Source organism: Suncus etruscus, chromosome 1, assembly GCF_024139225.1.
Source record: "Suncus etruscus isolate mSunEtr1 chromosome 1, mSunEtr1.pri.cur, whole genome shotgun sequence".
Taxonomy (NCBI): Eukaryota; Metazoa; Chordata; class Mammalia; order Eulipotyphla; family Soricidae; genus Suncus; species Suncus etruscus.
In genome coordinates, this window is record NC_064848.1 from 163,947,427 (window position 1) to 163,964,465 (window position 17,039).

At 39.9% G+C, this 17,039-nt stretch overlaps 1 protein-coding gene across 1 annotated transcript in view; it reads right to left on the minus strand.

Moving 5' to 3' along the window:
* Positions 1 to 4,502: 4,502 nt before the first annotated feature.
* Positions 4,503 to 17,039, minus strand: part of NF1 (neurofibromin 1) — a 304,781-nt gene continuing 292,244 nt past the window's right edge. The window contains 1 exon segment of the mRNA XM_049772767.1: positions 4,503 to 6,285. Coding sequence (XP_049628724.1) covers positions 6,143 to 6,285 — 143 coding nt within the window. The 3' untranslated portion in view covers positions 4,503 to 6,142.

Sequence of the window (17,039 nt, forward strand, 5' to 3'; positions counted from 1 at the left end):
TCCTTTCTAGTCTGCCATATTCTGCCTACATACTTTGCTGCTATACATACCTCACACATTTAAGACTCTGCAACTGGACAAAGCCTTGGGGACCATGCAATGCCAGGAATCAAACTCCCACACATAAAGCATGTGCTCCAGTCTTGGGAGTCACTTCCTCCAGTTGTACTTTTATTTTTTGGTTTACTTTCGGACTCTATCTCGTGGTGCTCAGGATTTACTTCTGGTTCTGTACTCAAGGATCACTCCTGATAGGGCTTGGCTGTGTTGCTAGGTTGGCTAGGTGGAAGTTAAACACCCTACCTGCTATACTGTCCCTCTGGCCCCCAGCCGATTACTAATAGCTCACTGGACACATGTCCACTCAATAGACTTCCTGGTGGCCATTTTTTATTTTAGTTAGAAGACTAAAATATCCCTGGCGATACTCAGGGATCACTCCTGGCAGTGGCTCACCATATAGGATACCGGTGATTGAACCTGGGCTAGCCCTCCAAGAGCTCCAGGCACAAGTTGGATCTCGTAGTCATTGGTTATGGCTATTTCTTCCACTAAATTGAGCTTGTTAGAGAGAAACCAAACTTTATCCTTACATATCTTTTTTTATTTATTTTGGTTTTTGGGTCACACTCGACAGCGCTCAGGGTTCCTCCTAGCTCTATGCTCAGAAATTGCTCCTGGCAGGCTCAGGGGACCATATGGGATGCTGGGATTCGAACCACTGTCCTTCTGCATGTAAGGCAAACGCCCTACCTCCATGCTATCTCTCCAGCCCTTCAATGTGTATAAAATTTCTTTGAACAAATAAACATAATGTTATCAGTTGAGGCATAGCTGGTGATATTTCCTTCCCATAGATATATTTAAGTTGTGCTTGCCTGAACTTTTGTACAGGAAAGGACACTACTGAATTCCAATGCGACTTCCCTATTTTAAATTGAGGAAATGGGCCTTGTAAAAGAAGGGCTAAATAAACCTTTACAGCACCACAGGCTTATTCTCTCCACTACAACTAATTAAACTCTCAGCACAAACAGATGGTTATGGACCCAGAAAATTTTTGCAATAAGAACTTCTGCAGATACTAAAAGAAAAAAAAATAAACTTAAAACAGTGATTTGACCCTTTTAAGCAAAATGCTTGAAACTGCGTTGGAAACATTAAATGTTCATACATACATGTATATTTATATTAACCCACAAGGTAAAGTAAGAATTATAGGAGCTCGAACCTACTGACTAAATTTCACATTATGAAATGTCCACTCTCATAGGTGAATGGTTTACAGTGTTGGTGAGCACAGTGGGACAGAAGACTGTAGGAAAGCTAAAAAGTGGGAGATGGCTATAGGGTCCATCTGACTGGCCAATCTCAGGTGTCTGGTATTCTTGAATGAGTGTGCATTTAAAAAGTCATCCCAATCAGGAGACTCAAGTCACTCTGCAGTTGTGTAGGTCCAAAAAGTGTGGAGGGACTTGAACAATTCCCCTAAATAGGGCACTTTGGAGTCTGAGAAAAGGCAAAGGCAGTTAATTTTTGGTGGCCATTCCCTTGCTCTTTCCTGGCTGGTCAGATTTTTTTTTTTTGACCACACCCATGGTGATCAGGGGTTATTCCTGGTCCTCTACTCCTGGCAGACTCAGGGGACCATATGGGATGCTGGGGACTGAATCTGGGTCCATCCTAGGTTGGCCATGTGCAAGGCAAAATGCCCTATTGCTGTGCTATCACACTGGCCCTGGCAGGTCAGATTGCTGTGAGCAGACCAGGACAACAGGAGCAAATCAAAGGTGCTGAAGAAACAATCAGAAATCAAGAAACAAACTTGAAGGGACAATCAAGTTTTGCTCTTTCTGTCCCACTCAGGTAAAACTGTCTTTGGGTTTCATTTCCTTATGACATTTACCTTAAATAATTTGCTTATCTTTCTCCTGCCAATCTTTGTCAGCTTCACATATGCCCCATTTGGAACTTTCAACTTCCCTGAACATTTCTTTTTTTTTTTTTCCTTGGTTTTTGGGCCACACCCGGCGGCGCTCAGGGGTTACTCCTGGCAGGCACGGGGGACGACATGGGACACCGGAATTTGAACCAACCACCTTAGGTCCTGAGTCAGCTGTTTGCAAGTCAAACACCGCTGTGCTATCTCTCCGGGCCTTCCCTGAACATTTCACCAGAATGATTTTACTTTTAGTTTAGAGAAGTTCTGGAACTAGGTCTTTCCAGAACCTAGGTAGAGATGGGAGAACCAAAGACATCTTCAAAAGAAAGGAAATGGCGCTTATGTTTCAAAAGGAATGAGTGGGAGAAAGTGAGAAAACAGAACCTGATGCATGTGAAGAAATTGAAAAACTCCTCACAGCTTAAAGCAGATTGAATTTACATTTTACTTAAAAAAAAGGTGTGGAAGGTACATACACAGGGAGGAAAATGGGGTGAGGAACAACAATGGTCTGAAATGGATTTCTACAAGTCTCCCCTACAATGACTGATTTTGTCTCTTGGGCAATTATTTCTCCTGCTGGCATACATTTGCCGACAATATTAATTAACAAGGCTTTGGGGAAGGGACCTGTCAAAGTGGAGGTCCAATTGAAAAGGCAAGGAAGTCATCATATACAATGTCAGTTTACAACACATAGCAATTTCTTTAAATGATGTAACGCACTCGCAGGAGGAAATTAACAATACTAACACCAGAATAATCAAATTTTTGTTATCCATGTACAGCAACTAACTGCTTTACAAAAAAGCAAAATAATACAATGTATCATCACATGTATTTACAGTGTAGTAAATATACTTTTCTGTCAAATTTTTACACAAACTATTTACAGGTGAATATACTGCATTAAAAAAAAACTGTGGCTGACACTAAGAGGAGTTTTTGTGTAAGTCCATTGAATAACATTTGACATGCCTCATTATACCCGGGAGCAGAAGTGGGGATGAGTGGGGAGGATGCAAAAGCAAAACCCAAAATCAAAGAGCCGAAAGAAAATGGAAAAACTCTAAACCCATCAAGTAGGGAGGACTCCTGGCTTACATGCATCTCTCCCCAGAACATCTGTTCCATAGGGTGGCAAGTGGCTGGTCCTCAGCGTTGTCCTCTCAGCGCTGGCATTCAGCACTGAAAGAGTAAGGGGTGGAGGAAGAACATTACTCACCACCTTCCTCCAAAGCCAGAGTGCTGTGTATTTCAGTGTGGGCACACAGGGGCCCTTCCGGGGACACTTCTGGGGAAGAATGTGGATAAGATGGACTGAAAGTGCACAACCAAAACATGAGGAGTTATTGTGTTCCTCTAAAAATTCAGGGAAAATATCCACCAACATCAAATTACTTAAATCATTCTATTTTTCAGGGGTAAGTTGGGGTGGAGGGCATTCCTGGCAGTGCTTTGAGAGCCATGCAATACTAGGAAGTGACTCTGGGGATCCCACAAACAACATATGTGTCCTAGCCCTCTGAATTATCTTTGTGGTCCTGACATACTATGTGTTGTTTTTTTTTTATAAGATCATCTATCAAATTATGCAAAACTCAATCATTGACCTTTAAAAGTTCTTGTGTAGATTACAGGTATGAGGCCTAATGGAGTGTTTCATTTCTCAGGGAAATCAATGGTAAAGGTTTATTGTATATTCATTTTAGTGATTGGGAAGGTTGGACTTTCTTAAGACATCGGAACTTCTTTAAGCAAGATAAATTTTATTTGGATTTTGGGCCACTTCCAGCAGTGCTTAGGGGACAACAAAGTATTGGGGAATCAAACTTGGGTCTCCTGCATGAAAAGCATGCACTCATCCACTGAACTATTTCTCCACCACTAAACAAGGTAATTTAAAACCATAGCAAGTTTTCATATTCCCAGGATATACTGGCCAAAAGCAATTTCATATTTCAAAGGCTCAATTTTGATTTGTCTAATGCTGATCATTTTATGAGGTACTTCAAGTGAATTCTTTCCATTCATTACACAAAAGGGAAATAGTGAATAACTTTAAGAAATACCATACTCTGGAAAACTTTTATAGAAAGAACTATTTTTATAAGTTAACCTTTGGAAGTTTCTCCATTCTGACAGGAGAAACAAAAGAGCATACCAAACTCATTGTCATAAGCACCAAACCACCTCATGGAGGAAAAGCATGGAAGTCAACTGAAGACTGACATCTGCCTCTGATTTTGGGAGCCAAGGAGCTGGAATCCCTATCTCAGAAACTGGAGGAGAACCCAACATCAAAGGCAGCTTGGCATGCCTAGCATTGGGTTCCTAATGGTCTGTATCTCAACTCAGCTGAGTGTTAGCTTCTGTTGGTCTCAGCTGTTGTATCCTATATTCCATTCTAGTGCTGCCTAACAGCTCTAAATAAAGTGTAGAAAATTGCCCTGTCATCAATATTTCCTGACAATTCTTTGTCAAAATAATTAATATTTTTTTCTTTTATTTTGTCATAAGTTCTTTCCCCCAGGACTGTAAACAAATTAACAAAATTAAATTCTTATTTCTGAATATCAAAAGCAATTTTATTTACATTAACATATTACATTGTTACTGTGTAGATAAATGTGAAATGTATATTATTAAAATCAGAACACGTAAATGTACCATTATTTGTTGATTTAGCTGTGGAATTTAATTTACTGACATCCACTCACGAAATAGCTCTACAGGAAATTTCCCTTCCCTCAGTGTCCCTTCCTCTCCCCAAAGCTGTTTCATCTCAGTACATAAAGAGTAGTTGGGAGTAAGGGGATAATATCTTTCTGGAATAAATATGGTTCTAGTCTCAACTGGAACATCCAGATAACAATGTGCTCACTTAAATTACTTTGCATATTGTAGGCACCACAAAGAAATGGAATCTGCATATAACGGGAATTCTGATGCTGTGGGAGTCCACCCCACCCACCCAGCACAGCAGCAGCGCTTCAGGTCCCTGTACCCATACTGACGAAGGCTGACCAGTCTTCTCACAGTGATTAATATATTTCTATCAGCTAGAGTTCAAGAGTTTTGCTAAAGAGAGTCCTGATTTTGGGGAAAAGGAAAAAGTGAAGACATTTAAAATACATATTGTCAAATAACTTTTTGATAATATATAACAGAGTCTGAGTTTGGGGGGGGATTATTAAACAAAATGAAAGCGCTGGCTACGCCTGAAAGTCACGTACCATTCCATTTTGCTATGGAGCTAATGTAAATATCTAGGAAAATTATCTTGTAGGAATAATTTTCAACACTTTGTTCACTGTCTACTTTGCTCAAAATTAACTAGGGAAAAAGCAGAGGAGGGGGACATGTATAATACTATACTCAGTATAGTTTTTGCTTATGAAAACAAAACCCCACAATAATTAGCATGTTTAAAGAGTAAAAATCAACTTGAGGAAAAAGTAAACTCGTTTGGATGACTGAGTTTGGATAAGGCCTCAGAAACCAGAGCTTTAATTCAGTGATATTAAGATATGTAGTTATGCTTCTTTTTCTGTAATTATTGCTAATACTCAAGTGTTAGTATTTAAGAACCCACTACAAAATACTAAGTCCCTCCACCCCCCAAAAGTACCTCGCCTGTGGCTTTGTGGTGTGTAGTCACTGAGGCTTGGACCTCTATATTCCTCCTTCAGTTTTGTTAACGGTAAAAAAAAGTCCACAGCTAAAAGTCAGATTAAACATACTGGGGTTATAATATTATTTCTTCCATAAGTGTCTATCTTGAAAAGTATGTAAATAAGACTAACACTTTACTCTGTATGATGGAGGGGAAAAACATAGAAGGCAGAGCTCTGTGCAAATGGCTTTCATAGTTGGCTAGTAATAGCAGTATTCAGTAATTCATCCTCTCTTACAAATGGGAGGTTCTCAGTTCAAGTGTCCTGGACCTCCAACTTCATTTGCAGCTGTCTGAACACTTGCTTAGACCAGTCATACACCAAAAGTAGGAGAGAAAAAGTTAAAGGAAAAGCAGCATTAAATTTAGGCAATGCTTCCAAGAGTTGATCATCTGGCAACATGGCGGACTGGTTGGGCTCATTAGAAAACATGAAGTGCAGCATCACAGCACGGTGGTGAAAGGGTCACTGGTGAAGAGCCCGTGTCAGTTAGGACTGTTTGAAAAAGGAAAGAAAGAAAGCTTCACACGATCTTCTTAATGCTATTACGTTTGAAACTGCCAGCGCTTCGTTGTTTTTGCACTTGGCTTGCGGATCCATGGCGAGTTCGTCCACTGTTACAGTGCCCAGTGGTAGGGGAGAGCTCCACATTCTCCTTGTCGATTCCTGGAAAGAAACAGAGCGGCAAGTTACTCCCTTTCCTCTGGTGTGAAGTCCTGGGGGAATCTTATGATCTGAACAAGAGCTATAACCTGGTGAACTGGTTTTGTGCATTTCATTTAAAGGGTCAAGAGGTAGAATGGTTACTAAGACCTTACTGCACAGAAAACCACATCTTGTTAAGCAACATTTCTTATCACAACAGGAAAACAATGCGAGAAAGAAGCTGAAGGTTTGAAAGGAAAAGCTAGAAAAGGCACCAGGGAAGACTCCTTACTCCAAATCATACCAGAAGCTGACAGGAGAGTTGTTCCTCCCTACAGGTGTTTAGATACAGCCAATACGCTCCAGTGCAGAGTACCCAGGACTTGAGGGGCTTCTGCTACTTGGGCCCTGGTGGTGCTCTGGGCCTCCAGAGCTGAATCCTGTGCTGCTCAGGGGACAGCGGGAACCAAGGATTTAATTGGGGCCAGCCACATGCAAGGCATGCACCTTAACTCCTATGTCTCCAGACCTTGCTTTTTATTTTTTAAATCACAGAGTCTGTTCCGAGGAACTTAAATATTTATGCGGAAAAATTTTATCACAAAGTTATATGACAGAACTCCAATAATGGTAAGTTATTTCATGTTCTGGTCTTAAACTCTAGGTGCAACTTGTTTCTCTCAGGGCAATTAAATTTCAAGGAACAAGAGTGATAGCACAGTGGTAGGGCATTTGCCTTGCATGTGGTAGACCTGGGTTCGATCTCCAGCATCCCATATGGTCCCTAAGCTTGCCAGGAACAATTTCTGAGTGCAGAGTCAGGAGTAACCCCTGAGCACCACTGGGTGTGATCAAACAAACAAACAATCCTCAAATAACTTTATAAATAATGTAAACAATAAATTTACAAAATAATCAACCAAATCTTTGTTATTTTTGTTTTGGGTCATACCCAGCAGTGTGCAGGCTTACTCTTGACTCTACACTCAAGAGTTACTCCTGGTGGGGTTTGGGAGACCATATGGGATGCTGGGAATTGAACCCAGTTGGACACATGCAATATGTCCCTACCCACTCTATTATTGCTCTGACCCCAACAAGGTATTTTTATTTAATCCATCATATTAGTGAAAATTACAATCTAGGCAGTCACAGAATAGTAGTTATACATGTAAGTGAAGAAATGACTAAAAGGAACATAAGGCAGCTTCTTGGGTTGCTGGTAACATTCTTCTTGATTTGGATGCAGAGTTTTGACTTAAATATCTGTTGCTTAAATGATTAACAAGTTGCAAATAAATAACTTGTATCATTTTCTGATATTATGTTTTATTAAAATTAAATTTGAACATTTTATAGTTTTTGGGTGTGGTGCCAGTAATCAAACCTAAGTCAGCCACATGCAAAGCAAGTACCTTGCCTGCTATTTCTTTAGTGTCTGTTATACTTTAATCAATTTTACCATTTTCTATAATGTAGGTTGATTATACCAAGATCTGGCATGTTACTAGTAGGATACCAAATACCTGAAGAGAATTTTAATAATTTGTATCAATATTTAAACTAGTTATTATTTACTGATAAAGATGAGTCATCGTTTAAAATAGGAAAAATACCGACGTTCAAAAAATGTTCAGAAAATATTGCCAAAAATTATTTATGGGGTCCAGAGTGATGCACATTGGGTAAGGCATTTTCCCACACATAGCTGACCCAGGTTCGATCCCCAGCATCCCATATGGTCTCTTAAGCCTGCCAGGAGTGATTTCTGAGTGCAGAGCCAGGAGTGACCACTGAGAGCAACTGGTGGCCCAAAAATGAACAAAATAAATTTATTTATGGGGCTGGAGAGATAGTACAGGAGTGCTTGAATTGCACAGGACTGACCTCAGTTTGATCTAACGCATTCTATACCAGTTCCTGAGTACCATCAGGAGTGATTCTCTCAGCACAGAGCCAGTAGTAAGCCCTGAGCACCACTTGGTGTAGTCCCAATTTATCCCCCATTATCTCAATTTATCCCCATTATCCCAATTATCTCTAAATGGTCTGATTCCTGGTAAATTTTATTTTACTCCTATCTGTAGCATTTAAATTTAAAATAAACATTAAACTTGAGAAGAAAAAATTTTCGGATCTACTAATGTTTTATTGACTCATGCACAGGACATGAGATTTGTGATTCTCCCAAGAGTCCTTGTCTGATGGAACCTTGAATTCAAAGTGTCAAGCATTAACATGTACATTGGGTTGGGATGGTGTTGGAGTGGTGGGGCAGGGTGTAAGGCGTCTGCCTTGCACGTGCTAACCTAGGATGGACTGGGGTTTGATCCCCTGGTGTCCCATTTGGTCCCTCAAGTCAGGAGTGATTTTTGAGCATATAGCCAGACGTAACCCTTGAGCGTCACTGGGTGTGGCCAAAAACCCAAAAAGAACAAACAAAAAAATATGTACATTGGGGTTAGAGGGATAGTACAGTGGGTAGGTGATTGCCTTGCAGCAGCTGACTAGAGAGTTTGATCTCTGACACTCCATCCAGTCTCCCAAGGCTACCAGTAGTGATCCCTGAGCACAGTCAGAGTGAACTCTGAGGACTGCTGGGTATGGCTCCAAATCCAAAACAAATAAAACCCACGACAAAAACTAGAATACTCAAAACTCGATATGTACATGGCTGATTTTCAAAGGTTTAGAGATTTCAAAGGTTTAGTAGAGATTTGTTCTCTTTAACTATTTTTTGGTTTGTTTGTTTTGGGCCACACCCAGTGGCACCCAGGGATTACTCGTGGCTCTGTGCTCAGAAATTGCTCCTGGCAGGCTTGGGATGAGATGCTGGTTGATTGAACCTGGGTCTGTCCTGGGTCAGCTGCATGCAAGACAAACACCTCACCGCTGTGCTATTGCTTCACCCCCTCTGTTGAACTTATTAAAGGAACATGAACATTTGTCAGCATTTGGGGGGGGGGGTTGGGTCACACCCGGCAGTGCTCAGGGTTTACTCATGGCTCTATGCTCAGAAATCACTCCTGGCAGGCTCAAGGGACCATATGGGATGCCGAGACTCGAACTAATGACCTTCATGCTATCTCTCCGGCCCCAAGTCATTATCTTTTAAAAAAAGAAACAAAAAATACATAAAAATAATCCCATCCTGCTTACGGAGTGTGAAGGGAATTACAAACATCGGCAACATTTCTTCAGAAGCCAAGGACAGTGAATCACCATCTCAACTCTGTTAAATTCAAATTTGAAAATAAGTGTAGAAAGTGAATAAAAAATATTTCAAGGTTCTCAGACCTTTTCTCCGAGTAACAGAATTCTTGAGGATTTTTACTATTCTCTACATACTTATTTTTATCTTTTCCAGAGCTATTTAAAAAAAAAAAAAAAAAAGGACCGGGCTGGAGAGAGAGCATGGAGGTAGGGATTTGAATCCCGACATCCCATAGGGTGGTACCCCGAGCCTGCCACCGAGCCTGCCAGGAGCGATTTGAGTGTAGAGGCATGAGTAACCCCTAAGCGCTACTGGGTGTGACCCAAAATACAAAAAAAACCAAAAGACTGAAGGAAGGCTACTCATGGTCTCCTGATGTCCCCTAAACTTTGTGATGGATTTGTGCAAGTTTTTAAAAATTGTTTATCACTGCAGAACAGGCAAGATATCACTGCTACATGGTCTATTTTTTTGGTCTCTATTTTCTCTTCTCTTCTGCTTCTGTTTGTCTCTTACAGTTTGTCTATTTTTTTTTTTTTGGGCCACACCCGGCGGTGCTCAGGGGTTACTCCTGGCTGTCTGCTCAGAAATAGCTCCTGGCAGGCACGGGGGACCATATGGGACACCGGGATTCGAACCAACCACCTTTAGTCCTGGATCGGCTGCTTGCAAGGCAAACGCTGCTGTGCTATCTCTCCGGGCCCCAGTTTGTCTATCTTTTAAGAACTGTATGTATGTTTGATTTCCTTTACAAAAGTCAAAGCAAGGACCAGAGGAATTGTACAGCTAATGAGAAATACCACAAGGCATGTTCCCTGAGAATCACTAGGCATGACCCCAAAACAAAAACAAATAACAAATGAAAATGAGTAAAAACACTCAGAAGGATAGAACATTATCTCTTCTGTTTCCCTATAAGATCAAGTTGATGTCTTTTCCAATAAATATTTATTGAAGTGAATGCTGACAATATCTTTCATTCATTTTTTTTGGGGGGGGGCAATGCTGGGGACTATCAAAACCACATCTGGTGGTGCTGGGGAGCAAACAAGGAGCCGTGTGCATGTGAAGCAAGAGTTCCAAGTTTCTTTGGGGGCTATCTCTCTAGCCCCTATACTTCCATTTTTTAATGTGAGAATTTATAACTCAGTCAAATAATATACAACCAGAGGAGTGAACCCAAATTTTACTGGAAGACAAAAAAACAAGTTTTTTTTTTTTTAAACTGGCTCCATTTGACATTATCATGAACCTGTCAGATATCTAATCTTCCAGATGAAAATCCCTTGAAATTTCATGAGGCCAACAACAAGTTCAATAGTTAAGTGTATTTACTTCCTTAACAGGAAAAATAATTTAGGCAGAAGTATTTTTTTTTTTTTTTGGTTTTTGGGCCACACCCATTTGACGCTCAGGGGTTACTCCTGGCTATGTGCTCAGAAATCGCCCCTGGCTTGGGGGGACCATATGGGACGCCGGGGGATCGAACCGCGGTCCTTCCTTGGCTAGCGCTTGCAAGGCAGACACCTTACCTTCAGCGCCACCTACCCGGCCCCCAGCAGTAAGATTTTGAACAGATGAGGATCTGAAACAAATTGTGGATTGGCTTTCTGCAAGCAACATGCCAACTGGGACTCTTGTGTGTTTGCACCTTTTGCACAGCTTTCCCACAACTAGACCATGGTTCATACTAGAAGGAAACATATTATACTCAGTGTGGCAGCATTTCTGTTTGAGGAAAGAGGTTACTTACTGGTACAGAATTATATAGAATTAAGAATTATATAAATTATTGTCAATGAACAATGTCACCAGGACCAAGAAGTCTTCAAAGAAGTACTAAAAATATTTTATTGTCTGTTTTGATACAATAACCTTTAGACCTTTAAAAATTATTTATCTATTATATGCTGAGAGTATATGTTGAAAGGGGCCACAGAGGGTAGAAAGTGGGTAGGACACTTGCCTTGCACATGGCTGACCTGGCTTCAACACCTGGTATCCCAGGTTCCCTGAGTCCACCAGGAGTGATTCCTGAGTGTAGAGCCAAGAGTAAATCCTGACCACTTCTGAGTGTGGCCCCAAACCAAACTAAAAACACTTTGAGAGTAAAAGCAGACTAGAAGGAGATGCAATAAAGATAATGAGATGTTAATAAACTAGTTAAAGTGATAAAATTTTTATTTTCATCTTTGGGGCAGAAAATATAATAACAGGTGATAGAGTGCTTGTGTTGCATCTTGATTCCAGGCATCTCCTGAGCTCTGCCAGGTGTGATCCCTGAGCACAGATTAAGGACTTAGTCCTGAGCATTGCTGGGTATGATCCAAAAATAAAACAAAGAGTAATTTTTTCTTCCTAATAAGCATGTATTTCTTTTAATTAAAAAAAATGAAGTATCACTAATAACCTGTCACACACAAGTTTCATTGCTATGTGAGAGGCTGATATCCTATTTATATTCTAAAATTCAATTGCATTTCAGTTCTGTTTTTTTTTTCTATTTAATGATCTAACTTTACAAGTCACACACATGTAAAAAAAATGTGGCATTCTAAGTTCAACTTTATAACAGTAAAAATGTTTCAAACATCAAAGGAGAAACTGACATTTTTTAAAATACACATGCAATTTTTGATTATTTATTTAGCTGTGGAGTTCAAGGCTTATTCCTGGCTCCCTTCAGGGATCACTCTAATAATGCACAGGGACCAGATGCAATGAAGGAAATCATACTAGTGTTAGCTGCATACAAGACAAGTGCTTTAATCTTTAAACTATTTTTTCAATCCTATATAAAAAAATCTTGAAAGGTCATTTTGAAAAATCAGTAATGGGCTGGGGAGATAGCTCAAAAGGCTGGAGCATTTATTTTGCATGCTCAAGTCCTGGCTGGATCCCTGGTGCTGCATAGTTCTGTCTGGTATAGCCCCAATCCTTTTCCTGCATTCAACTTTAAAATGTGGTGTATATAACATCTTCAAAAAGCCAAGTTAGGGGTAGAGAGATAGGCAGTACAGAGGGAAGACACTTGTCTTATATATGGCTGACCTCAGGTCAAATCCCCAGTATTGCATATGTGTATGGTCCCCAGAGCAGTTGTCAGAAGTGATCTCTGAGCACTACCCTCACAATAAACAAAAAGACTAAGTTAGCAATTAAACAATGATCACAGTATTTTGAGTCTAGCAGTTATATTTCTATGCATAATGTTCACCTTTCAAGAATTTTGGCAGCATTTTTTCTTTAATCGCCTAAAATTAAATCTGGAAGACAGAATCCATTCTATGTTGGTATGCCACATACTTTAAAGTTATAAGAAGAATTTGGTGTTGAAATTCTGTTAAGATCCCCTTTGACATTTTGCATACCTGTCTCTTATACCCTAAGCACCAACTGATTCTCCCTTCTAAGTCTCAGTGGGCACAAAAGCAAAATCCAGGTGGTAGTAGTAACCCAGGAGCTAACGCTCCAATAATATAGAGGTACAAGCTTCTGGAATCCTCTTTTACTAGTTTAAATTCTCCCACCCTCACCCCACCCCATGGAACATGCAGCCAATCCCAAACATGCAAGCAAAAAAGCTAGACATTCACTCCAGCAGTGCATTAATAAGCACTATGTTTTAATGGATTGTGGGTTTGCAGATAAAACTCCTACACAGAAGTTATTACTAAACAAAATTTAAGTGATAAGTCTATTTTTTTTTTTTTTTTGCTTTTTGGGCCACACCTTGTGACACTCAGGGGTTACTCCTGGCTATGCAACTCAGAAATTGCTCCTGGCTCAGGGGACCATATGGGATGCCAGTAATTGAACCAAGGTCCATCCTGAATTGACTGCATGCAAGGCAAATGCCCTACCACTGTGCTATTGCTCTGGCCCCAGTAAGTCTATCTTCTTAGCTTGAACATGAGTTCCTTGAATACAGACATTAAGATTTGTTTCTTGCATCTAAGGAAAACAATCTAGCCTGACAGATAATAAAACATTTAAAACTCCACGTGTTTATTTACCTATTGGTTTTGGGGCTATACCTGGTCGTGCTCAGGCTTTGTGCTCAGAAATTACTAATGGCAGGCTCCTGGAACCATATGAAATGCTGGGAATTGAATCCAAGTTGGCCATGTGCAAGGCAAATGTCCTGCCTGCTGCATTTAAAATATCAAATGGTCTCCTAGTATTTTAAATAATGACAGTATTATTTCCTTTTGCATTTTTGAGAAATAAGAAAATGAGTTCATTAGTATGAAGCTACATAACAAAAAGACTATGCACTACTGTGACCATATTACTTAAACTATATAGACAGAAAAAAGTGAAACACTAATAATAACGCCAATCTCCTGCCATCTGCACAGGGGTGCTAGTGAGTTACCTAACTCTGTGCTGCTTGGATCATTGTATAAGGTTTTCTAAAAACCAGACAAAAACACTCATTATACGATGACAAGCCAAACAATGTCAGAAGGCTCATTTGTTACATGTACAATGAGGCAAAATGACAGAAGACTAAGGTTTGGGTCATGGTTGAATGAGAATGCTCACCTGGTTCTAGTCCTCAGTTGGCCAAGAAAGGGTATTAGTAAACTTGCCTATGTCAAAGGGTTATGTGAAAAAATAATCAGTTAAGACATACGAATATTTTTGCAGATAAAAACAGCTACAAATTAAGCTATTTATAATGCCTGTAGTTAAAAAAGATCAAGTGAGGGGCTGAAGCAATGGTACATCTGGTATGGCACTTGCTTTGCATGTGGCAACCTGGGTTTGATCCTTGGGACCCCGTCTAGTCCCCTGAGCCCGCTAGATGATCCCTGAACATGGTGCCAGGAGTAAGCCTCGAGCCTGGTTAGATGTGCACCAAAAACCCCTAACCAAAATATGAACTGAAGGACCAGAGTAACTGGGTTCAATCTCTGTCATCCCATCTGGTCCCCATAGCCAACCAGGAGTGATCCCTGGGTAAAGAATGAGGAGTTAGTCCTCAGCACAGCCAGAAACAGCCACAAAACAAAAACAACAAAAAAGACCAAGTGATACACTGAAAGAAGTTTTAAAACAAATGCGCAGAACTAAAGTTTATATTCAAATTTATAAATCTGCTTAATATAAGCAAATAAACAGAAGCACAAAATATAGTAAACCTTTCTAGAAATAAAGATAACTAAAGTTTGTTCTATGGTAAACATATTAATGGATTGAGCTATATTAATGGACTATATCTTTATATTTTAAAACTAGCTATTAAAATTTTAAAGTACCTATTGAACTTTTATTAATAACTCTGCCTTTTCAGTTTATGTTTTATAATCTTTTAATATAAAATTATAAGAAATAAAAGATAAGGCATATTTTATACATTACAAACATAAACCAGGGGCCAGGGAGAGAACTCAAAAGGCTATACAGTGCATGTCTGGTTTGAAAAAGATCCTTGAGTTTAATCCCAGTATCACATGGTCACCATGGGTGTCCTCTGCCATCAAAGGCTTAACAAACAACCCTCTACATCAGCACTACTGGGGAGGCTTCCCCCCAAATAAAACATATGACATGATAAAAGATATGATATGTAGATTCAATGCAAGAAAACTGGACTATATTGAGTATATGAATAAAATCTTTAGTAAAAACCAACCCAACCCCAATTCCCCCATTCCAATCCAGATGACAGACTAGACTGCCAGCTTTAATTTTACAGGAAACATTGGGTGGCTTTATATTTGGGGAAAACAGTATTAAGTTAAAAACAATTCCTGTAGTTACATACTAGGTTTTCTATTAATTTTCCCGAGAGTCATCTCTACAGCTACCCATGTTAGTAAAGGATGAACACTTCAGTGTACATGGGGAGAATAAGCAGCTCTTTAACTGCCAGGGAATGCCACCAGCATACCCAGACCATAAAGCAGTTCTTCCCAAATTGCTCGGTGCCTAAGCCAGACTATGTTGACAGAGGTCAGTGAATGAAGTCTCATGCCGTGTGCCCAGGATGAGTGCAGGGTAAGCAATATTCCGTGCAAAGATGAGGAAAATAAAGAGTACCTTGATGGGCGATCAGCTGCATGGAAACTGCTGATTTAGAGCAAGGCAGAGAAGCTTCACAAACAGGATGGAAGAAAACACAAAATGAGTCATGTCCATACGATTTTTTCAAAAGGATGAAAAACGATTAGATACTGTGTAATGATTATGTTCCTGGTTTTCAGACACAAGCTGGTGCTAGTGAATTGCTCTTGGTGGTATTCAGAGGACCATACATACAGTACTGGGGATCAAACATGGTTTGTCACATGTAAGGCAAGTGCCTAAACCTCTACAGAATCTCTCTGGCCCTATAACGAAAAAAAAAATGTTTTTGGTTTTTGGGCTACACAGTGATGCTCAGGAGTTACTCCTGGCTATGTGCTCAGAAATCGCTCCTGGCTTTGGGGGACCATATGGGACACCAGGGGATCGAAACAAGGTCTGTCCTGGGTCAGCCGTACACAAGGCAAGCACCCTACCTTTCACTTCCACTCCGGCCCCAGTATAACAAACATTTTAAGTAAAATTTAACATGGACAAGGGGTAGAGTTTTAATGTGAACAAAGGGTAGAGTTTTCCTTTTGATACTGAACAACAGAGCTTTCACCTGCTAAAAGTTTAGATGAATGGGTGCAGGTTGATGCTGGTAATTGGACAGTGAGCTTATTATAGTCAGGAGCCACTATATGCAGTGATGCAGCTCTTCCTTAAATAGTAGGCATGCTATCTGGCTAATGGGAATGGAGTTAGGGGAATAGCTGGTTTCTAGATAACTACACAATTAAATTGGAATGCAGAACTAAGTTAGGAATTGGATAAGATTTATCACTTCTTATCCCTTTGATATTAGCAAACTCAACTCTATAAACAAAGAGGAAGGATCTAAAATTACAGTGTATAAAGATACAAAGCAGTAGACTAGTTACAGAATATTACAGGAGAAAACGACACAAATCATATTACACAGGTAAATTAGGGTCCTTTTGTGAAGAACTGTCATAATTTAGTGATATAAATGCAGATTGTGGAAGAGTAGTTATTAAAAAGATATATCTTTTCTCCAAAGACATGCTGTAAAAATCTGATAAACAAAAGGAAAAACCATTAATAATTTAGTGTCAGGAAATGATGAAATGTTGATTTTACTTAATTCAGTTTATTATTATTATTATTATTATTTTTTTTTTTTTTTTTTGGTCATGCCTGGCAAGGCTCAGGAATTACTTCTGGCTCTGTACTCAGAAATTGCTCCTGCCAGGCTTAGGGGACCATACGGGATGCCACGATTTGAACCACTGTCTGTCTTGGGTTGGCTGTGTGCAAGGCAAACGCCCTACTACTGTGCTATCTCTCCGACCCCATTTTATTATTTTTTAAAAGGGTTCTGGGGATGACTCCCAGTAATATTAGGTCTAGATGTGCAGGTTGATGATGGTTTTGGGATCACCCTATGTGAAGGAAGTCATGTGGTACAGGGATGTGTGAAGGGGACCACTTGGTATAGGGGAGCAAACTTGGGATACTGCAAGAT